The sequence below is a fragment of the Pantherophis guttatus genome, chromosome 1, assembly GCF_059756535.1.
Source record: "Pantherophis guttatus breed Tessera chromosome 1, ASM5975653v1, whole genome shotgun sequence".
Lineage (NCBI taxonomy): Eukaryota > Metazoa > Chordata > Lepidosauria > Squamata > Colubridae > Pantherophis > Pantherophis guttatus.
The window spans coordinates 283,572,938-283,597,274 of record NC_142063.1 but is presented as its reverse complement, the minus strand read 5'-3'; the positions used below and the strand labels follow the sequence as shown (position 1 = coordinate 283,597,274).

Sequence of the window (24,337 nt, the reverse complement as noted above, 5' to 3'; positions counted from 1 at the left end):
CTCATCCCTCACCCCCCTTCCCTCCGTATATCCTGCATTATTTTTTGTTTTATTCTCGGTCTCTTCCTTGCCCAGACAAAATTATTAATACCCTTCTGCCATATCTTCAAATTCTCATCTTTTTTAAGTATTGGTATCATTTGAAAAAGAAACAAAAACTTAGGCAAAACATTCATTTTCACTGCTGCTATTCTTCCTAACAAGGATAATTGTAATTTTTTCCAGTTTTCCATCTCTCTCTGTATTTTTTGCCACAACGGATCATAATTATGCTTAAATAATTTCACATTTGATGTCATAATATAGACCCCTAAATATTTAACTTTTTTAACAATTTCAAATCCTGTTAGTCTTTCTAATTCATCTTTTTGATTTATAGTCATATTTTTAGTTATTATCTTCGTTTTCCCTGCATTTATTTTAAATCCAGATACTTGTCCATATTGATTAATTATGTCCATTAAACCTACAACCGACTGTAATGGTTGGGTTAAAGTAACAACCAAGTCGTCTGCGAATGCTCGTAATCTGTATTCATACTGCCTAATTTTAATTCCATTTATTTTATCCGACCCACGTATCTTACTTAACAGAAATTCCAAGGTCAAGATAAACAATAATGGAGACAAAGGACATCCTTGTCTTGTTCCTTTTTCTATGTTAAAAGTATCTGTTAAACTACCATTAATTATTATTTGCGCTGTTTGTTTCTGATATATATATATTGTTCTGTAGATTTGTTGTAGACAATGTACTGTTTTGAATGTATGTTTTTGCCCTTGTTGATCTTTTATTTTATTAATTTTTGCTTTCTCTTGTAAAGTGTCCAGAAAGTTGCCTATTTGAAGATATAAATAGGTGGTAATGAAAGAATGGGTTCATTAAAAAAGAGTTAATGTAATACTTGCTGGGCTTAATCATACAGATTTAATTTTTCTTAGGAGAGACCTACCAAAACCACTGGGACAAATTAACTGCATTAAGCAAATATTGCTAAATTTGGCTCCAGCTCAGGAAATTCTAAGAAAGTAACAGAGGAGTTGCCATTATTTATGTTCTGCTTACTTGTGGGCATTTTTGAATCTAGCTTCTAATAAACATTTTTTCTTGAAAAAAATTACATAATCAGAGAAAACTCTTTTCCCTCCTCTTTTTTGCTATCTACATATTGGACTCTCGTGTCTTTTAACAGTTTCTACAATAACCATGATTAATTGATTTGTACAATAAATAAATTTCTGCTCTACACAAATGTATTCAGCAAAAATGTAGCCAACTCATTTGGTCCAAATGTAGTTCTTCGGGCAATTTTTGCAAGCTCTGGAGCCCCTCAAATTGCATTGCTAAAACCTAGTGTCAAAATGCTGACTTAGGCCAATGTAATTCTTCACTTTTAAAAAATAAGAAAAAAAATTCTTATTACAAATCTATTAAAGAGAGGTTTGGGTGTCTGGAAAACCAAACCAAAACAGCCCATCAACATTTAATGAAGCATTCCTGCCTCTATTTCCCCCTCCCTCTGAAATTACCGCATCAAGTTCATGTCTCTATTGTTCCTGGAGGCTGCAAAAAGGCAGTTCCTGGCTACAGAAATGATTGTCTGTCCTATATTAGATTGAAATATAAACAACTGTTGTGAACAGATATCCTATTCTTCTGCTTCAAACAAGCCATTCTATTGGATAAGTTCTGACCATGGGAGCCTTCCTTAGCCTAATGCTGAGAATGTGTTATATCCTCTCATCTCCAGCCAGCAGACAACTATAGCTCAACTCATTTAGACAAAACCAAGTTTCTATAGTGAAATTTGGTGTTCCTTTCAAAATACTAAAATTGCCAAAATGGTTTTAAGAAAATGACAGCTTGAAGCTTACCTAAGTTGTCTTTGCTTTATGCAGAGATAATTGATTTAAATGGTGTTTACCTTTATGGATATGAACAACATCATTTTCACTGAATGTAGGCCAGACTGGTGCTTCTAGTTCTTTATCACCTCTATGATTTGTCTTCTCAATTGGAATGTTGGTAGGTTCGGGTACATACATTTCTACAAAACAATAAGGAACTTATAGGAAAGCTAGCTAACCTAGATACCAACACTGCTAACAAAGTTTGTGAATAAATAAAAAGCTATTTAAAATGGACTGTACATTTAATGTATTAAAAACTTGCAATACATTAGTGAAGTATTTTTTTAAAGCTCTCCGGAGGTCTAGGTGTAAATAGGTGCATAAAATTATAAAGTAAAAGAGGCAGAAAATATGTCTGATAATAGCATTATGAACATCCAGTTCTTATCACTGATAATTAAGAAGAGATGGTTTTTGAATTACCGTGTTAAAAAAACCCATTCTTTTCCTGCATCTATAAACAGAACAAAAATATTTGAAAACTATAAAGTCTTGGAATACTGTTTTAAAGATGTTCTTTGACTGTTTCCCATGTAACTGCCAAAATACATAAACAGGCAAAAAGGTTGCAACTTGTGATCATGTGACCATAGGATGCTGCAACTGGTCATAAATACAAGCCGGTTGCCAAGGGCCGAAAACGTGATTACATGACTGAGGAGATGGTATGGCAGCTGTAACTTTGAGGAGGGGTCGTAAATAGCTTTTTTTGAGTTCATCGTAACTTTGAGCAATTATTAAGTAACCAGTTGTAAGCCCAGGACTATCTGTAGACATGTTTTTTTGAGATAGAAAAAACAAGACAGAATCCAAGTCTTGACATCAATACTGGATACCCAAAAATCAAGCCAGAGCCTTTTATTTAATTCTTCATTTAATGGAAATATATTCTTTTATCTTTCCAAACTTTCCTCTTATCTTGGACAAATGATTATTTAATGTCTCTATGTTAAAAAAAAATACAACGATTCTGGCTGAATAAACTGCCAGAATCTAACTTACCTGGGCACATGGGACAGCAACTTCCCTCCACATTAATTGGTTCCACGCAAGGAAGAGAGGGGCAACTAACTGTGGAACAAAGTGTCTGACCCTGCAAGCAGTAGCAATGAGTGCAGCTATCAATGTCCCAACGTTCTTCATCTGCGTAAGTTTTTCCATTAAAATGACATACTGCCTTCTTTGCTGCTGTGTCTTCTGTTGAAAGAACATGCCACAAAAATGCAATAATTGGAAGAGGGAAAGCTTGGGATTGTGTATCAGGTCTTAAACTTTTCATGTTCATTTGTTTTTAACTTGCTCAGTTCTTTCCTACAAATATCTGCTTAATCAAAATGAAATAGGCAATAGTAGTATATTTGCAAAAGAAAAAAAAGGATCAAGCATTAAGAATAGCAATAGCAATTAGATTTATATATCGCTTCACAGTGCCTTACAGCCCTCTTTAAGCTGTTTATAGAGTCAGCATATTGCCCCCCAAAATCTGGGTCATTTGCTAACCTCGGAAGGATGGAAGGCTGAGTCAACTTTGAGCTGGTGAGAATCGAACTGCTGGCAGTCGGCAGAATTAGCCTGCAATACTGCATTCTAATCACTGTGCTACCACGACTCAAGAATAGAAGAATAATCTTCTATTATGCTCAATTTTTAGAATTTCTGAAACTTTATATTCAATTGTTATTCTTCCATTAATCGAATATCTCTACCGATTATTATATTATAGTTCATACATTTTGGGTTTATATCTAAGCAGATTCTTTGCAACCCTTGATAAAATGAATTCCTAGGTGAAGGGCTTTGAGAATTGCTTTGGAAATAAAATTCAGGATTGATTCCCTTGGGAATTCACATGAATACATTAATAAGGAAAACACAGTGGCAATATGGAGGTATTGCAATAGAGGTGGGAGCTGGGATGGGTTGGAAAGGACTCTTTCAATTAAAATTAATCATATAAAATTAGAATGTTAACTATATTATAAGCAAACTTGTTTGGAATGTAAATCTTATCATTAGTTTTCTACTTTAAGAAGTCATTTGGGACACCTAGATCATGCTTGAACTGACAAGAAGATGCAAGATATGAACTTTGTATTCTGTCACAATAAATGGGAACAAAATTCTCTATTTCATAACAACTGAGGGAAGTATAAGCTGTTTTTCATTTTCAATTGCCTAAACTCTAAACACTTTTTGTGATTTCAGTTTTGCTAGGAGAAAGCCAAAAAGCTTTAGGCAGAAAGTTAGAAAGGATGAACCCAGTTAAGTATGTCTCTGTATGTATATGTATATCTGAGTATGTTTATATATATACATATGCAAATACACACAGTTCACATACACAACATATAGTCAGAGGAAAACCCACTTAAGTATGGAAAAATATGCAACCACTGAAGAATTTATGTCTTAGCTAATAATTAAAATAAGAAATTAAAGAAGTCCCAGCACCACCTGCAACACAGTATGCTAATCTAACTCATCTAACTGCTGTGATCTTATATTTTTATCCTGACATATTTATTTCCTTCTTCATTAAATTTACATGTAAATGTGTATAAGTAACAATATTTGTATCATGTCATCAAAGCACACATCTTATCACTTGCTTTCCCAGATATTCATAGTTCTTATGTATACAATCTTTGCAGAAAGCAGAAATAAGGATATTGAAGGAATGATTTCACATATAATGCAATAAATGCAAAACACTGGATATGGCCTGAACCAATATGACTCTAACTGAAATTAACCATGATTTTAGCTGTAAACTATAGAAAACAGCAGTATTAATCTGTCCTCTCCTTTTTGTTAACATTATCTAGTGAAACAAAACATACAATCACTGCTTCCAAAAAACTTGAAAGGCATAATTGAAAAACAAGGAAAATACAATATAAGATAATGATTTTGCGGTCAAGGTATTATATGACACAGGGAGAAGATAGGTAAGATTTCTTCCTTCCTTTATGGATAGATCAAGCCCAAATGTATGATAAATCTACTTTTGGTAAGATTTATTCATTACTTAATTCTAACAATACCATAATATTATGCAACATTACCTATGATGTTTGCCTATGGTAATACCTCATCACAAAGAATAGCACTATGGTATAATTACAGTAATAATTATACTATAGTTCTCAATATATGCATTAAATGTATCACAGATTTAAAAAAAATACAATTAAGGCCTAAATTGACACAGCATCTTAACATTATAAATAAGATTGGGAAAAAAGCACTCTGATCATATCTGTTGTGGTCCGCCAGCAGCCTATGGAACTGGCAGAGGAGTTGGGCAGTGAGGAGGATGGGGAGGAACATGGGCCAGTCCTGGAGTCTGGGGAAGGCCTGGACAAGGGCTTTGTGTTGAAAGCAGAGATGGGGCCAAGGCCATCTGGGAGTGATGCGCGGACTCTGGAACCCCAGAGTTGGACAGCAGAGAGACAGAAGAACAGGAGGAGCCTGTTCCTAATGCACGCATGCGCAGAGCTGCCAGAAGGCAAGTGCAGCTAAAGCAAAAGGGATGACTCAGGAGTAAGGCCAGGAGATGATTGGCTCCTCCCATAAGGCTTAAAAGAGAAACAAAGGCACTTGGGCCTTTTTTGCAGGAAAGCAACATTGCTAACTCTGTTTCCAATCGGCATCTCTTGTTTGTTTCTGAACTTCATGGGGCTTTGCCAAGTAAGGCCTTTGGCAGGGTGTCAAAGAAGATAAAGATTGGTGATTATCCCGAAGGACTTCTTCCGAAATACTTGTTTTGCAACTAATTGGGACTCAGTTGGGAATGAACGTAATTCTCAGCTGTTACAATAAAATACATTTGTTTGGGACTAATTGTGTCTTGTAATGGCTCAGTAAGCCTAGGTCACAATAATATCCTTCTCTCTCCTTTTCAGGGCTTACCTATACAGTAAGGACAACATTGCCCTTTCCTCAAAACAGGTTTTTCACAGGATACTGGTGGGCAAGATTCAGAGTAACAGCTGATTCCACCATCCAGGCAAATACAACTGGTACAAACATTTGGTTTCCATGACTCAGCGGTTAAGAAGATATCACCGTCATCATTTTTGCAGTAACTGGGCATGCTTTTATTGGTTGACAAGGAAGGCTGAACAGGTTCATCTAAAAAAAAATACACAAAGAGCATAGGAGTGATAGGAACTGGCAGAGATATACTTTTTATTTTACATATACATATTTAAATACATATGTAGATGTTCTGAAGACGAATTGGAAATACTTCCCACTATAGTATTGGAATGCTTGGTTGTGTAAGGTATTTGAATACATGGAATGCTGTTAAGAAGTGGAGCTCTATTTTCAATTCCCTGCTGTGCTTATGATTCTGTAATTCCTGAATTGGCCTATTCTTCATGAAAGCAGAGAAGCACTTTGAGCAATGTAACTTGGCAGCTAGCAACATCCTTCAGAATATAATTTTTCATTAAAGGCTACTGCTGAATGGTCCTTCCTCCAGAACAAGTGGAGATCAAGTGATTCCTGGATGTTGACACATCATATTTGGAAAAGGCAATCCAGGACCAAGAGAACTTATATATGAAGGAAAAATATTCTCTTTATTTAGAAATATTCTAAATATTTCTATTTATTTATGCCCGGCTATCAGAAAATGATGCTTCAGAAATTTTTCCTTGAATGCAAATGGAGCAGGAAAGGACCCAACTATACTTTTGGTTTGATTTATCAATAGCTGTGAGCTTCATCTCACTGTTTATTTTATTTTATTATTATTTTATTTTATTTTATTTTATTTTAATTTGATTTATATGCCACCCTTCTCCGGAGACTCAGGGCGGCTTACAATGCGTTAAGCAGTTGTTCCCAAGGAAAGAGAGGAAAAAAGCAATTGTAGCCTCTATGATTTTGGCCCTCCCTACAATTTTTGTCTCACCTTCCTGTAGGCTCATATACCCCTGGGCAGGAGATAACAAGCAGCCACATCTGCTTAAACAACTCCCAGTTCACTTTTATGAACATATACACACCCCTACTTTGTAATAACACTGTTTTAAAAATATGGTGGGCAGACCTCTAAGTATTACTAAAGAGGAAATAGCAGCCTGTAACACTGAATAATGACAGCTTCTTTTAACTAGAATTGCTGAAGATTGACTGGTGAATTTAACAACAAACCATTGTCATGGCACAAAGGCTGATGAGCTGCTTTTGTATTTGTTTAAAGTCTGTGTGTAGAAGGCAAGTCTCAAGGCTATTGATGGGAGTTTTCCTTCCTAATAGTTTTGTGTTCCCTAAGACTTTAAGAGTAAAGGACCACACCTGTACCAAGATAAAAGAGAACTGCTGCTACACAGGTGTGGGTGGTGGTATTGGTAGAAAGAGAAAGGAAATGGTACTTCAGTTTACAGGAGAACCTACTGAAGTAGAAGGTTGGTATAAACTAAGAACTGTGTTACTATTGTATTTATGACAAGGAAAAATGAACAGTTGCGAACACAAGGTAGAAAGGGAAACTTACCACCTTGGTAAGTACTGTCATCTGTCACTTATAAATATCTCATTAAGCAAAGGGGAGTAAAGAAGTTGTATATATTAGACGTAACATATTAGAAATGTATATTTTATGTACCTTGTTTAAATGCTCAAGGAAAAACATTCAGTCTTCTGGTCCGTGTTTGATACATGAAATATTTTATTAACTTCAATGAAACTACTTTTTTAAAAACTAATTCTTCATAGCCATGTATATGTAAGAAAAGGCAGCTAATGCTCTTAAGAACTGCTGGAAACGCACAATTTATTACTAGTCTTAGATTTTTATCCTGACTTTTATATGCTTTGGCCAACTCAAGACAATGAATGTATTTGATGCTCTGCCTCTTATATTCCTCACAACAACCCTGTGAGGTGGGTTAGGCTGAGAGAGAGTGACTGGCCCCAAATCACCCAGCTGGCTCTTAGGCTTAAAGGAGGACTAAAACTCACAGCTTCCTAGTTCTAGGCCAGCACCTTAACCACATTAAATTGCCTCTTAACTGAAAACTGATCTGAGAGAAAAGAAAAAGGGGGATGGTAGAGTCTGTCTGTGGGATGTGTATGAAAGAGGCAGATGGAATATGTTTGTGTATTAATCCCAAAAGTGAAAAATACATAATTAGGATTAATAGAACTTGCATAATGAAACACAGGATAAGAGCTAGAAAGTTTGAGTGGATGATCTTATATAACAGACATGTCTAAGTTCAAAAGAGCAGGCTTATATTTGGAGGCTCAATTCTGTCTACATGTTAGATACACTAATGCCCAAGAATTTACACAAGATTGATGAAGGATTTCATCATGTCATTGCTGGACTGTGGATGCTTTCAAATACTTTTTTCAAATACTATTGATTATACTTATTTTTGAGATGCAATGATATAGGGCAAATTAAATATGCTAAAATATATTACACGAAGCTAACCTGGACATTGGGGACAACATGAATCCTGAGTACGTGTAGGATTTCGACAAAGTAGAGGGGGGCAGACTTCGGTTTCACATAAGACTCTTGCATTATGACATGTACACTGGGTACAAGAATCAATGTTCCATGTGTCTCCTTCCATAAAATACTCTCCTCCTGGGACATAACAAATGGTTGGACCACTGATTTCTGGCTTCTGTGCAATGGATTCATCTGTGAAAAATAGAATCCCCCAAAGAAATAGAAAATTAATTGACTTTCCATTAAAATATAGATTCAAATTATAGTAATGTTTTCTATATCTATTGTAAATGACTATATTTAAAAATGAACACATTTTAAAACATCTTGGTTTGTACCATTATAATAAACCAGTAATAATACATAATAATATAATAATACATAATAATAATAATACAGTGCTATGAAAATAAAGGCAGATTTTATTTTCAGGATTGCCCACTGAACGCTGTAAGTGATAGCAAGGTATTTGGAGATGGAGTAAAGACCAGTTCACAAATTTCAAATAGATATAATTTCATAAACTGATTACTTGAAAGTATATTGTGATCTATCTGTGTCCCATAGAAGGTATGGTACTTCTGTTCATGTATTTGAGATATAAATCCAACAAACAAAAAAACACCTAGCAAACCAAAACTGGATTCTTGCCTGCTTATAAGTCCAAAACTAGACCTATCATACAATTTCCACATACTTTGTGGAATCTTTCTCATTTGTCTAATGCAGTGATCCCCAATCTTGCCAGTTTGGCAATCCAGAGGTGAGGGGAAGAGGGGATGGTTCCATGCAAGTATTAGTAGGCCATGGCCCGGTGACTGGGGACCAGAGGTGTATTCAGCAGGTTCTGACCAGTTCTGGAGAACCGGTAGCGGGAATTTTGAGTAGTTCAGAGAACTGATAAATACCACCTCTGACTGGCCCCACCCCCATCTATTCTCTGCCTCCCGAGTCCCAGCTGATCGGGAGGAAATGGGGATTTTGGAGTAACCTTCCCTGGAGTGGGGAGGGAATGGAGATTTTACAGTATCCTTTCCCTGCCATGCCCACCAAGCCACGCCTACCAAGCTACCCCCACAGAACCGATAGTAAAAGTTTTTGAATCCCACCACTGCTGGGGACCCCTGGTTTGATATGTGGCTATAGGAAGGTAACAGAAGTTACACAGTGATAAGTATCTATATATATTATACAAAGATATGGATTATCCACAAGGTTCAGTTTTATCCCTGATTCATTGATTTCAAACTGATTCTGACCTGCAATTCAAATCTGATTTTAAAAATCTGATCTTTGCCCTTTTCTTCCAGTTTGCATAACTAGATGGAATGGCTACAGGAATAACTGTACTTTACTTTTCTCTCTGTTTTTTGGCAATCAAAACAGCCTAAATATTTAAGAGTATTTAGTCTTTCTTTGGACTTCCAAGACTGCATTCTCTTCATTCAATTAAATTACTAACGATGTGTATGAAAACTAAAATATTTCTGCCTTTGAAAGCGAAAATTATTATGTTTAGGATGCATAAGATTAGTGCCAAGTGTTAATTTATAAAGTTTATGCAATTATGTGGAAGCAATGCAGGTTTCAACTGGTTTATCTAGCAAGTATCTCAAGTCTTTTTTTACTTATAAGATCTTCCCTGGAAAGACAAAAAAGGGCAATACAGTTAAGAAGCAGGTTTTTTTTAAAAAATAAAATAAAATGGTACCTGGGCATGATGGACAACATTGTCCTGGGTGTATTGTTGGATTGCCACAGTTGGGTACAGAACAAGTAATCAAAGCACACATCTCCCGTCCATTATGACAATAACAATCACGGCAGCCATCATGCCAACTTTCTTCATTCTCATGACGGTGCCCATCTACTGACAAGCAAGTCCCTACCTTAGCAGGTGGTATTATGGAAGCTGGTATCTCTGTACATGATAAAAATACAATGTTTTAAAATAATTATTTTTAACAATGACAATTTTTTATATTTATTCTTTATATTAACACTATAGACAAACTTTGAACACTATCATGGAGAGCACAGATTTTTAGTGAGGACAGCATACAAATGTCTAAAATCAAATTAAATAACACCTAGACAGACATGAAACCATGAAAAAGTTAACAAAACACCTGAGACAGAAGGCAGACAGTGCTTTTCTTCACTATTCATAGGAAGAAAAACTGAAAAATTTGGGAAGCAAAATAACAACAATAACAATGAAATAATGTTTCCAATGATGAAACACTTGAAAATAAGTTCAAAATATATAATGTGAATTCTTTTGCAAAAGACTGTCTATAGCACTGAGGAATTATTAACTTGCATATTACAGATATATTAAAATAGTCATGAATTTCTAGAGAGAAAGTGCCACCATCTAACTATACTTCTAACTTAATATCTACTTCTCAAATATCAAAGCTTTAAGTAGCAGAGTGTGCAATTGTTTCCTTCTCTTATTATGGGGAAGACTTGTAATCTTTCATGCAGAAAACTAAGGCATTTATACTTTTGAGAATGTAGACTTATACAAACCTACATGGAAGTAGACAGCAGTAACATACATTTTACCTTTGAGGACTGATTACATTGTAGAATTCATAATTATACGAATATATGAATCACATTCTAAAATTTTATAAACCCTGTTATAAGGAAGTGTATTCTATTGTAGTAAAATAATTTTTGTTTATTTTTTAATTATTTAATTCACAACATATAACTAAATAAGGAAAATGCACTGTAAAACAAAGTGCTAACCTTTATTTACAAGAATTCCCTTAGACCCAATGGGATTATAAGCATTATTAAAAAAATAACAATACTTCGTTGTTTTAGTTTAGTGCTTGTTTGAAAGTATGCCAGTTGTCCTGTCAAAGAAAGTTGAAGCCATAGAGCAAAGGTTTTTTTTAATAAATTGCTTTGTGACTGGCCACATTCCTCCATGTAAGCCATTGGGAGAATGCCTATGAGGTATTAAATATTCCAAATGTATCCACCAGTCTCCAATATTCAAAACTTCCAAGATTTTCACTAATATGCCAATTAAATGAATGGATTGTTGAACATAAGATTGGGACTGGTTACAAATAACATTATTTTAATTGTGTTTGATGTCAAAGAATGTAAAAAATACATCTGAAATAGTTGCACATACCAGCACATTTGCAGATATTACATCCTTGGTTATTTTTCTGGAAGCCCATTGGACAGATCTTCCCACATGAAAGCTCTGGGCATTTCTTACAACGACAGATTTCACATCCGTGTTTGTTCTTGCTAGATAATGAAGATTATTTATATTAGTTTTCATGAATAATTGTATTTTGTTCTGGAATTATTTGAAAATAAATGAAAGTTGAATAACCTGATTAAAACAAAAACTGAGACCTTATTTTCAGTTCATACGTCTGGAGGCCAATATCTATCTAATGTATATTTATAATCAAATTAAATAATAGTTCTTTGGACAGAATGCTGAAACACATAGAAATCTAAAAGAAGAAGGAACGTACAATTGCTCTATTATAAACTTGAACTTATTCAATTTAATCAGAAGCAACCCTAATATGTTTGAATGCTTAATTTTAATTATAATGAATTAATGCAGTGGTGACCAAGTGATGAACAGAAGGAAAGCATTTATTGCAGAAAGCTTGATATGTAGCTCTTCACTACAAGTAATGAATATTCCCGTTTTCAAATTAAAGTATAATGAGATGCTTTTTTTTAAAAAAAGCCTGCAGATTCCCTATACCTATTCTTTATGTTCAAATTACCATATATCTTTATACTGCCCTTCCAATATGAATTACAGCTACTTATTAATCAACTATAACATTAAAATGCAATATAACACAACATCCCAATTAAAATGCAGACTTTAAATTAAGAGGCTCAGACTAAAAAAAAAAAGCCTATAATTATAGACTATTAGAGGTTCAAACAAAATAAATCTCTCTCCCTCCAGGTTTCTTCTCTCCTAGGTCAGGTGATACTTTGAACATTTCTGAGCTCAACTGCCAACCTAAACTTCCCTATACATATTAGCTTTTTTACTAGGCTAAACAACAATGAAGAAACCATATGAAGAAATTAATTGTTAGACTTCAGGTAGAATCACACTGGAGAGTTCTCACTATATATTAAAGGTGGCAGCAAATGAGAAACAAGAAGTTCTAGATTCAACTCCAGCATCTCACTTTTAACAATTGTGGCTTCTTAACAACTGTTAGAAAAAGGTCATAAAACTGGTTCTGGACATATGATGACCTGCTTTACAACTGTGATCACTTACAATCAAAATTGTAGGGTTAATTACAGTAGTAACTGAAGGACTACCTGTATTTATTACAGAAGAGTCTGGACTCCTTTTATTCTCTAGTAATTTGCCTATCCTTCTGAGTAAATAATAGACAAACTGATTTAGAAGGGACCTCAAATGAGAAAGATTTAGACATTCCTAGGATATCCCATTCACACATATATATTTGTTGTCTGACTGATGGTTTAGCTCTATTGGTGTTTAGACTGTATTATTTTGGGGAGAAATCTCCTATCCTTACCAGTGTCTTCAGAGAAAGGGGGAGCTCTATCTCAAAGTAAGAGTCACGTTTCAAACCAACTTTATTAAATGAAAAGAGCAATCTGAAGGATCCTTGAATGCTCTCCTAACCCTAGACGGCATTTTTATATTAAAAACACCATGGTTAACAAATTATTAATGTTTAATATTTGAATATTTTTAAACAATAAATACAATCTCCATAAATTATAGATTAAGTCAGATAAGTGATTTTCCACAATAAGTGGTAACTTTTCTTGTTTTACTTGCCAATAGATAGCAATTGTTGCTATTGCATATTCAGTTTTTACACTGAAACAGCTACAATTTCTCCTCTTCAGTGCTAGGCAATAATCACAATGCAAAGTGGTCTCGTTCTTCAAATCATTTGAACTATTTGTTTGTAAGGGGTTAGCTTTCTATAGATTTTTACTGAGAAACAGAAATTTAAAAAGGGATAAAAATTCCAATGTTGCCTCTCCACATCAGATAGTTTATTTCTGAAATTTAAGTCAAAAGAAAATGCAATCATATATTTCTTGTTTTACCTACTTGTATGTTCCTAAATATGCTTACAAGCAAACATCGCTAGACATGGGTTTCTTTTTCTGACTGAAAGCTGTGCTGTAAATTTCTGCATAATTTTCGCTAACACCACTACTACTTTAAACTAGATGTGAAAAAAAAAATCACTACTGCTAAATAATCACTAATTAATATTTCAGATGTGATTTATATATTTGTCCTTTGAACCTGGGTCAGATTCAAGTACAAATCTCTTCAATAAAGAATTGGTTTTATTGTATTGATAGTCTTTGGGTTGTAATGGTAATTGGGACAGGAACTGCAATTGCTAAGCAATGAGGTCATAAAGCACATCATGTGACCGTGTTGCTTAGCAACATCATTTTACCATTGTTAAGGTACCACAGTTACCATGGTTAAGTGAGAATTGTATGTTGTTAAGTGACTTGTGTGACCATGACTTCTGACTGCCTATTGAAGACTTCCCCATTGCCTATGCTTGTTAGAAGTTGTTAGGGAATGTTGGAAATTGTGATCAATTGACCATAGCTTACATTGTCGCTGTGAGCTGAGAAACAAGTGTACTGAAAGAAACCCTCTGGTTTTTATCTGCATTGCAATGCATGGTTTAATTGCTATATTTGTTATTTGCTATATATTTATTGCTTAACGCATTGTAAGCTGCCCTGAGTCTCCGGAGAAGGGCGGCATATAAATCAAATTAAAAAACAAACAAACAAACAAACAAACAAACTGACTATTTAGGGGAGCTATAGGCTGCTCAGTCTGTTGTTTGGAGTCTGTTGTTTGGAAAGCTTATAAGCCTTTGTGAATAAATAAATTCCTTATCTGGATTTCCAGAACTCAAAAGTTTGGTAAACATGGCAACAAATACAAACTATAAGCAATTTAAGTAATATCCATCCTACATGCAATAGCAGCCATTACTGTTATTACTAATACTAGTATACTAATAACTGATCTCAGGCACTATACAGAAAGAATGTGATTTATGTTTAGACTCCTACAATCTTGGTCAGGCTACAGTTCTCTATATTTTATTTTCCCTCGTTAGTAATTTCCTTCAGCTTTTATTTAAACTTTCAGCTGCAACTGTTGCTTTATCCACTAGATGGGGTACCAGTATAGAATCTAACTCAAGAAAAAATATGGCCATGTTCAATCTTGCCTTGGTTGTCTTAACAACATTTTCTTAAGAGTAATAAGTAGTTAGCCCCTATAATTAATGGAACAGGGTAAAGAATGAGCCTTTACTTTTACGTGGAACTACTAGTTTACAAGTCTGATATCACCCTTAACATTGCTTATATTTTCCATTTCTGGAGGAATCATTGTCATCTCTTTTATTCTTTAACTTGCCTAAATTTGGATAAATAAATAGGGCAGAACTATTGCCAAGACCCATCAGATCCCCCCGGCAATTAACCCTTCTTCCTTATCTCCATAGGACCAACAATTTTGCCAAGAGCAACTATAACTGTATTGCTCAGCTTTAGAAATATTAGGCCAAAAAGCTCAAATAGTTGAGGGTTCAATTGACAGAAGAGCATTGGAAAGTATAAAAAAGAACGACTGGTTATGAAATATGAGAAACTAGATTTCTGAGACTGTGGCTTATGATTTCTATAGGAGAGATTGTTGTTGTGAGATACATCACATCCCACAAGGACTGGAAAAATGTATTTGAAAAATGGTAAGCTTGATTTAACTTTAAATGCAAATATTGTGGGGCCTGACAAAAGAAAATTCAGATGTAAGATCTTTAGATAAGAACTTTAAGCATCAAAAGAGGAATGGGATCTGTTTTATTAATATGAGGAGGACATTGGCTCATAAATTTACATAGCAATATGCAGAGCACAGGAAACAAACTAGATGAAGTTAAAGACTTAATACAGGAAGGCATATATAACAAAAGATTTGGTGGGCTGAATCTCATGACTGACTTGTTCCATGCTAACAGGATCAATAGAATAAAAGAGAGACAACCTCTGTGATAAAATATTTATAGCTGCTCAGAAATTCAAAGAAATGAACTTGGCACCACTGTTAAGAGTAACTGGATTAAAATGTGTGAGAACAAATAAAAAGTAGCATAGTTGTGGATGTCTGATTTGGAGGAAAAAGTGATTGGAGGTGACATGTGATAACAGGAGTAAACGAAGAGCCTGAGGCTCAGCTCAGAAAAGTCAAACAAGTGAGACCTGAACTGTGGATAGCAAAAGTGAGAACTGGTCTGGATATGAGGTATCTCTTTCACATGCCTGTATACTGTATATGTGAAAGAGAAAGAGAAACTTTCAGGCTCCAATTCTTCTCTTAACCTCACTAGTAAGGAAGCATTTTGTGAGGGCAGGCATTGTGATTGCTAAAATTCCAAGCAACTGACCAACTCCCAAAAAAGATGAAGTCTAGCTTAGTCCTCAACTGATTCAGTGCTTTGCGTTTTTAGAAAAAGGGCATAGTTCACTGATGAAATAAACAGAAATACAACAGTGAATACACAGGTTGTACTGGGGAATATTTTAATAACTTCTAAGGCATTGGGGAGTGACAAAATTGGTATGTTACTCTGAAAAATACTTAAGCATGGAAGTTTAAACCATCAAAAATCAAGGTCATATATTTGGATGGAGAAAGTGAGGAAACTGATATTCTGTCAACCCCTGGATCAGCAATTCATGGAATACCGTACAGGTAGTCCTAGTCTTACATCAGGTTACTTAGTAACCATTTGAAATTATGACAGAGACTGCAACAGGTAGTTATGACCCAGACCCAAACTTATGTCTGTTGCATCACACTCCTATGCTCATTCATTTTTACGACCAACCGCAAAGAAGCTGCAGTTTGCCCCCCCTACCTATTCCTCCCCTCCCATTCTGCCACATCAAGTCCCCACAGGAACTGGGGTTGCTTTGCCACAGGACCAGATTCCACACACACTCCCCACCCACCCCAGTCATTGTTTGCTCTTTTACCTTTCAAAGATATCCAGAGCTCAGGAATTTGGGGTAGGGAAGGAGGACAGGCTGCTTCATTATTGGGCCATGTGGTGTAAATGGGGAGAAGAAATCCTGTCAGTTTTCCTTTCTTCACCAGAGTCTTAGCTTTATGCTAGTTTAGCTTCATACTGGTGAAGCTATGTCTGTCTAGCGTGGAAAGGAAAACCGGCAGGATTTCTTCTCACTAGCACTAGCACAACTAACACTGGGGCAGCTAAGGCTAGTGCTATCAATGAGAAGAAAGCCTGCTGGTCTTAGCTCCTCCAGCATTAGCTATGTTAGCTTTATGCTAGCACAGCTAACATCGGGGGAGCTAAAACTACCTAGAATGAAAGGAAAACCAGCAGGATTTCTTCTCCTCAATTGTACCATGTGTTCCAGCAATGGAGTGGCCTATCCTTTTTCCCTAACTTGACCTCCTGAGCCTTGAAGTTCTTCAAAAGGTAAATGTGTGAATGTGATGCGGTGGGGTGGGAAGAGACCCATAGGACTATGTGGACCCCAAGGGATAGGAAGTGGAGCTTAGGCCTTTAGAAAGAAGCAGAAAGGATACTGATATTACTAGAAAAATACATGTAATTTTTCTGCTAGTTTCAGAAAACGTATTTCCTTCTACTGCTACATGGTTCTCAGCTACTAAAAAAAATCCTTACAGAACTTAATTAAGGTTCTTAAATGTCCTGATCTTAAATTAATTCCTCCTAAGAAAAAACTAGAAATCAATGTTTTAATAAGATTATCATATATGCTAGCCTCAGCATACATTGTATGTATAGCCACTCTTCAAAACCAGCCCTACACAGAAAACCTCACATAATTAAATAATCAAACCTATTATAACTGATGCATATGTTACCATGGCAAGATCTTATGTTTCCAAGAACAGAGGCATTAGACAGCTGAGCAAACATAAACCTGGCCAACTTAGCATCCAGGAGCAAAGTCAGATCATAGTTGACGCTATAACACTGAAGACAAGCTAAATTCTTATTTCTAGGTCAGCAATGCTACTGGAGAATAACCCCTTACCTTATCTGGATTAAATTTTGATTTTCAGCCTTTATTTAGACTATTAATATTCCTAGTAAAGAAAAACTTAACAGTTCAACAACTATAGAGCATTGGAGGCCAAAACAACTAGACACAGTTTTTTCCTCGTGCCATCACTCTGCTGAACACCTGATTATATTACCTCGTTGTTTGTATGTACACTAAGAGTTTATGCACTTGGAGACAAATTCCTTGTGAGTCCAATCATACTTGGTCTATAAAATATTCTATTCTATTCTAAAAAGGATATCAGTTATGCTTTGTTAAAGAAGAAGTTTTTAAATTTAACTGCTTCAGATAAATCATTCTGTATGATCTGGATTTAATAATTAAAAACCAATTCTGAACTGTTGCTAAAAAGTGTTAATTCTAGCTAAAGAAAAGAAGAGAAATTTTCTTTGAGAAGAATATTTAATATCAAGAGTTTCATGTAAAGTATGGTGGATGTATTGCTGGAACACTTTAAATATTCACATATTTCCAAGAGTAGAAAACAGAAAACAAAACTCCTTCAATTGCAGTAGAAAAAACTGCATTACTGCATTTATCAGCTGCACTGAATTTAATAAGAGAGAGACATGTTAATACAGCCTGCCTTCTATAAATTCCACAGCAACGGGGGAATAACCTCCCTCCTCCCGCCTTCCACATATTTGGAACATTGTGTAGAGTACTGGCAACTGTACCTTAGGGTGGAATTGTACAAAATGAAAAGACACAAAAAATGACAACCATGGAGCCCTTTTGTAATTATGGCTGGTTAGCTTAGAATTAAGGAGACAAAGGTGAGACACAATATAGGTATCATGAATGGCACAGATAACATGGAGAGAAAGTAAAGTTAGAACTAGAGGAGCTTAATCAATTAAAATTAAATGCAGGAAGAGTCACTCGGACTTAGTTAAGCCTATAGAAACTATTTATTTATTTATTTATTTATTTATTTATTTATTTATTATTTATTTATTTATTTAATTTATATCCCGCCCTTCTCCCCGAAGGGACTATGCCAGCAGCTGTGATAATGGCAGTCAATTTGGATGGCTTTAGAAACGATCTCAACAAATTCATGCAGCAGCAAGCTTCATAACTAAAATTTATGGTTGACCCCTGCCTTCTGAATCATAGCATGCCTTAAATACTGGCTGCTGAGAAAGAGGCTAACAATACCCGTCCCCCGGTCCAGGGCTTTTGAGTTTCCAAATGAGTCTAATTTGCAATTACATCTAATCTAAGGATACCTATTGGTGGAACAGCTATGGGGACACGTGGACCCCCTGTCCTCAAAACCACGTTCACCAATTTTAGATCAATAATTACAATAAACGTAAATCTCCTTGGCCCATTTGGAGTATTTGTATATGACATCTTTAGTTAACTGAACTGTGTGGAATTACAAATATAATAGTTTTTATATATTTCCTGCTGCAATCATATTGATCCAAAAACTGTGGTTATTATTTCTGGTATGTTCATTTTTTCCTCATACTAAATTGAAGCTGTAGAGAAAACTAGGTCACAAAATTGATAAAACACTTATGTTATTAGAAGTGATCTTTAAACTGTATAAAACAGAAAAGCCCACAATCAATCCTTATAATGATATTATCAATTTAATATATAAACTGTAAAGACTGGCTGAAATAGGGAACTAGAGACCTCCATTTTGCTTAAACAATGAGAAAATGTTTTAACCTTAATACCAAAACATCATTGGATCTTAGATTATTGCTTATACAACTAAAACAAGAGTTCGGAATTGTTGGATCCCATTGCATTTGTACAGAGAAGAGTAAGTAAATTACTGGATTGTTGAGGATGAAACCATAATAATACTTCATGTAAACATGCTGTTGCAATATCCTAAATTTGCTATGTTCTGTGAAATTGTTATATTTATGAATTTGATTTGAAACAAATATTTTTGATGCATGCATTCTTTGGAACTACATACTTACTGCATTGACAACTGGCAATGGAAATTGATTTTTGTACTTTTCTCTAAAACCTGAATATTAGTTCTTCAACAATGGACAAATTTATGGAGCAAATTACACAGTGGATGGAAGAACTGATATTATTTGCAACTTATGAACAAGATGCCAATAGATGTAGATTATGCATGGATAATTACATTGAACTATAGTTATTTTCTCTGAAGTTGTTCTATAAAAACTTCATGTATATACATCTATATATTCATGATAAGCTCTTCTATATATATTTTATGTTGTAACTGCATCTTATTCCCTCTTTTCTTTTTTTTTGACTATTTTTTAATGTTTCATTTTTTCCATTTTGTTCTGCTTTATTAAATAAATGAAGCAAAATAACTCTCATTGAAACTCTACTTCTTCATTCAAAACTATTTAAGATTTACCTTTTTTAAAAAATTTGATTTATATGCCGCCCTTCTCCGGAAACTCAGGGCGGCTTACAATACATTAAGCAATAGCCTTCATACTTTTGTATATTTATACAAAGTCAGCTTATTGCCCCCACAAACTGGATCCTCATTTTACCTACTTTAGAAAGGATGGAAGGCTGAGTCAACCTTGAGCCTTACCTTAATAAAGGTAAAATATTTTTACCTAATAATATTTTTTGTGTCTTTATATACTTCCTGTCTTCAACATGTAACATATAAATTGTTACTAGGCTTTGCGTTACACAATGTTAAAGACATACACAACTGTGGTAAATATACTTTTAAAATAAGAATACGTACAAATATCCAAAGGGACAGTACTTGTCACATACTATGGCTTTGCATTTCTTAGGCCGTGGGTGGCACTGACAGATCTTACAGTTATGGACATCAGTTTGGAAACCAAAGTCACAGTCCAAGGAACAATCTGACATGAGATCGGTACATCGTTCTTCCCCTGTAAAAGAACACAGGAAGTTTAGTAAAAAGAGACAATGATTATTTGTCTCAACAAGTAAAGGCATATGGATACAGAATTCTCATCTTTCCCCAGTCACCTACAATGGTATGATTTCTACTATATTGTCTGATTATCTAAATTCCAGATTTTAAATATTCTCAAAGTGGCTTATAATATAAAATATACTATTCAGTATCAACATAACATTTTCATGAAATGATACATAAATTTTAAATAAATTTATGGACAAGGCAGTTATCTAATAAAGGCTAATAAAATACATTAATGGGTTTTATTTTTATATTGCCCTGCCCTTGTGCTTTTTCTTGATCATTCTTCTTTGCATTCAGAAGGCAGCTAAGCAATAAAAGGAAAGAAAATTCTTAGGATTTTGATACTTATGACTGGAAAGTAACTTGCTAATTGGAAAGCTGACCATTACAATATTTTAAGATAGCTCTATGCTTTACCTGGTGCTGCCTAAGAAATCAAATGTTTTCAGTGTCTCATCTTTAAGGAGCTGAAAACTGCAAGTTACAGCCCTTATATGCAAAGTTATTTTAAAAAACTGACATGTCAATAATATTAGCAATGATGTTTTTATTATAGTTTAAATGTTCCTACGACAGGACACTTTGTGTTTATGCAAAACGAAAGAGCAAAGTAGCCATATTCCTCAATATTATAAAAAGATAAACAATAACCTTAAATTACCAGAATTATGGCCTGCATTGAGGACAAGCAAAAAGGGGCTGGAAGATGAGAGCCCAAAGGACAATATTTTGAAACCAGCTGGAAGCTCATATATGGGGCATTAGATAAGCAGTATAGAACTTTTTCTTCCCTGCCAAACTCAAAATGGACTAACTGATAGTAAAATGCAGCAGAATTGCATTAATAGTAATCAGTATTCCTTCAAGCCTGAGGCCTGAAAGTGACAATCTTTCAAAAGCTCTCTCGGGTTTGAAAAGTGCCAGCTATAATTACATGTTAAAGTCTTCCACAATGTTAGCTATTATGATAGTATTGCTTTTTGGTTTTTTTCTTCAAATGATCCAATATGTTTTATAGCTTTTGTTCCAATATGTAAAACTGCTACGACAAATCATCTGTAATTATTTTTAACCTCTTCAGGTATTTAACAAAAAGAATCTATGCTATAAACAGCTTGATTAGCCTATGTAACAGGGATAAGAAAATGTTTTGGATAGTAGACACCATCATGCTGATATTGGCGCAAAATGAAAAGCAGGAATTTCCATTAAAAACAGTATTGTGCATGAGCCAACTGAATTTTGAGGAAAAATACCAATATGAAATTTAAGAATATTTTTTTCAAACAAGATAACTGAACATAGTATTTGTACTTACTAGTTTTACACTGGCAAATGCGACAACCATTTTGATCTACTTTGAAGTCATAAATACAGTCTGTTTCTTTTAGTGTACAGTTCACCAGAGGAGGACATGTAGGTGGACCTATTGTGATGTAGGTTGGCTCTAATGAAAAAGGGAACATATGGTTATAAATTACAAATCTTTGATACAGTGTATCATATTAAATTCTAAAAGTCACTAGTGGAAATGTGGGAGGGAGGTTAAGAAATGTGAAATATAAGCAAGCTAGCAAAAAAACAAACGAATAATAAGGCTTTGATATATAGACTATTCCTTTAAAGGCCTGAAACCATAATTCAAACTCAAATGTAGTTATCATAGGAGTTCTCTAAAACCATTGCTAATAATGGGGACACAAGTTTTGCAACTAAAGCTCTTTGCCTGATGGCTGGGTTAACCATTTATGACAGTTCCTGTCAAAATTGGACTAGTGCAATAGATTGTAAGAGAAGCTGCCTTGGAAAGTGGCTCAGAAGTTGCAACTAATGCATTGTTAAAGTTGCTAATAGGTTTAAAATTCTAGGAACATGCTATGCCTGTAGAACTGGCCTAGCGGCCAGCCTACTTCCAAATCAATTTACATGTTCGTGTTCATTAATAAAAGCCCAACAGAATTTAGGACTGAGACAACTAAGAAATGCTTTTTTATATAAGCGGCAGTGTGGACATACTAAATTTACTTGTTTATCCATTTTTAAAATTTGGGTAAAATTGGTTTTAGTTTCTTGTAAACTTTTAAGTTGCTACTATTGGTAGCTATATAAAGCTGTACTTTTTAAAACTTGAATTACCCTTGCCCTTGCATTAGAATTATTTTTAATGAGTAGTATATTTAAACAAACAAAACGTGTTATAAATTGCAAGTAACAGATTTATGAAAAAAGAGAATGCTTTATGTGCTAATTATAACCTAGAGGTAATTAAAATCCTTAAGAGTTTTTTAAAGAAAGGAGCAGTGCAAGTTATTCAGGAATAAAATTCCACTGACCCGATCAATGCTGAAAATTAAAGCTTTTGAATTAAATTAGATCTAACAAGAAGCTTTTTCAAACTGAAGTTAGAAAAGGAAGTGTATTAATAAAATCATTATCAATCAGACAAACTCTTCAATTTTGCTTTAGAATTCTTCTAATTATTGCAATAAATTATAGGAACAGTTTAACAATATATATTTTAGCAATCAGGATAGAATTTTAATGAAGACTAAATTTTATTTTATCCAATTCCCCAAAATTGCTTAGCATTGATGATTTATTGATCTCAGAATTTAAACAATTTAAAACTTTGCCATCATATAAATAGCCCCCATCCGGATATGTGATTATCTGCCATCAAGTCATAAGCATAGGTAGGTTTTCACTAGAATAATTTGTTCCTATCCTGGCCCTTCAGATCTTCTGCACCCATTAACCAGTGTAATTAAGTTTCTCCACCGTGCTGCCAATCATCTTTTTCTCTTATCCTTTCTAGAATTATGGACTCTTCAACAGAGCTGCATCTTTACACAAAGTGCCCATAGTATGACAACCTGTGCCTGATCATTTGTGCCCTAAGTGAGAATACTGATTGATTTGTTCTATAATCCATTTGTTTTCTTAGCTACTCATATTATGAAGAATCTTCTCCAATACCATGGTTCAAAAGCTTCAATACTCTGTCCTGTTTCTTTAAAGTTAACCTTTTCTTCCAATGGTGTCATAGGGAAAACCATTGGGTGCATATTTCCATTACATACATTGTGGCTTTGGAATATATTTTCCAAAACCTTCATAGTTACCTACTAGTGTTAGCCATGGTGTATTTCCTGACTACTGGTTTTTTAAACAGAAGCTATCCACCACTTCCAATATCTTCATTGTCAAAATCTAAGGCTGACTGCTGGCCCTGTTGTAGTTAGTTTTGTTTTCTTTATATTTGCATTTAAATTTGCATTTAAACTCATGGTGTTCATTTATTTTTATTTACTAGAGCTTGTAGATCATTCAGGCATATGATCATCCCCATAGTGCAGGTTATTCCTCTAATTTTAAAACCACATTCAACTTCCGAACCATCCTCCTTCAAAGTTCAGTATCTAGGGTGAATAAATAAAGCGAGACTATATGGCCTTATCTCACTCCTTTGCCACCTAGAGCCATTTAGATTCACCACAGACTATCTATATTCTTCCTTCATATCCTGTTTATTATCCTGTATTTATGAGAACAATGAAATATTCTGGGATTCCCATTTTCCTAAGAAGATTCCACAGCTTGACATGATTGACACAGTCAAGGGCTGGCAATGAAACATGTAATGACTTTGTTTTTAGTGTTAATTTTTCTCAATTATCCAGAATATATCAACAATAATGCTTCTTGTCCCTTGGTCTTTTCTAAAATCAGTTTGAAGATCTTGAATTTGTGTGGGATCATCCTAAACATAATTTTGCTGGCATGTGAAATTGAGGATATTCAGCAGTAACTTGCATGTTCTCACATCCTTTTTTTTTTTTTTTT

At 34.6% G+C, this 24,337-nt stretch overlaps 1 protein-coding gene across 3 annotated transcripts in view; it reads right to left on the bottom strand.

Annotated features, from left to right (window-relative positions):
• CRIM1 (cysteine rich transmembrane BMP regulator 1) overlaps positions 1-24,337 on the bottom strand; it is a 145,627-nt gene that overhangs the window by 4,848 nt on the left and 116,442 nt on the right. For 2 of the 3 annotated variants that reach the window (XM_034428173.3, XM_034428174.3), the window contains 8 exons: positions 21,813-21,941; positions 20,282-20,438; positions 11,546-11,667; positions 10,100-10,309; positions 8,365-8,580; positions 5,823-6,044; positions 2,913-3,107; positions 1,925-2,047 (listed from right to left, as the gene is read on the bottom strand). In XM_034428173.3, the coding sequence (XP_034284064.2) occupies positions 1,925-2,047; positions 2,913-3,107; positions 5,823-6,044; positions 8,365-8,580; positions 10,100-10,309; positions 11,546-11,667; positions 20,282-20,438; positions 21,813-21,941 (1,374 nt within the window). The remainder of the gene's footprint in view (positions 1-1,924; positions 2,048-2,912; positions 3,108-5,822; positions 6,045-8,364; positions 8,581-10,099; positions 10,310-11,545; positions 11,668-20,281; positions 20,439-21,812; positions 21,942-24,337) is intronic. The other variant, XM_087883030.1, reaches the window with a different exon arrangement.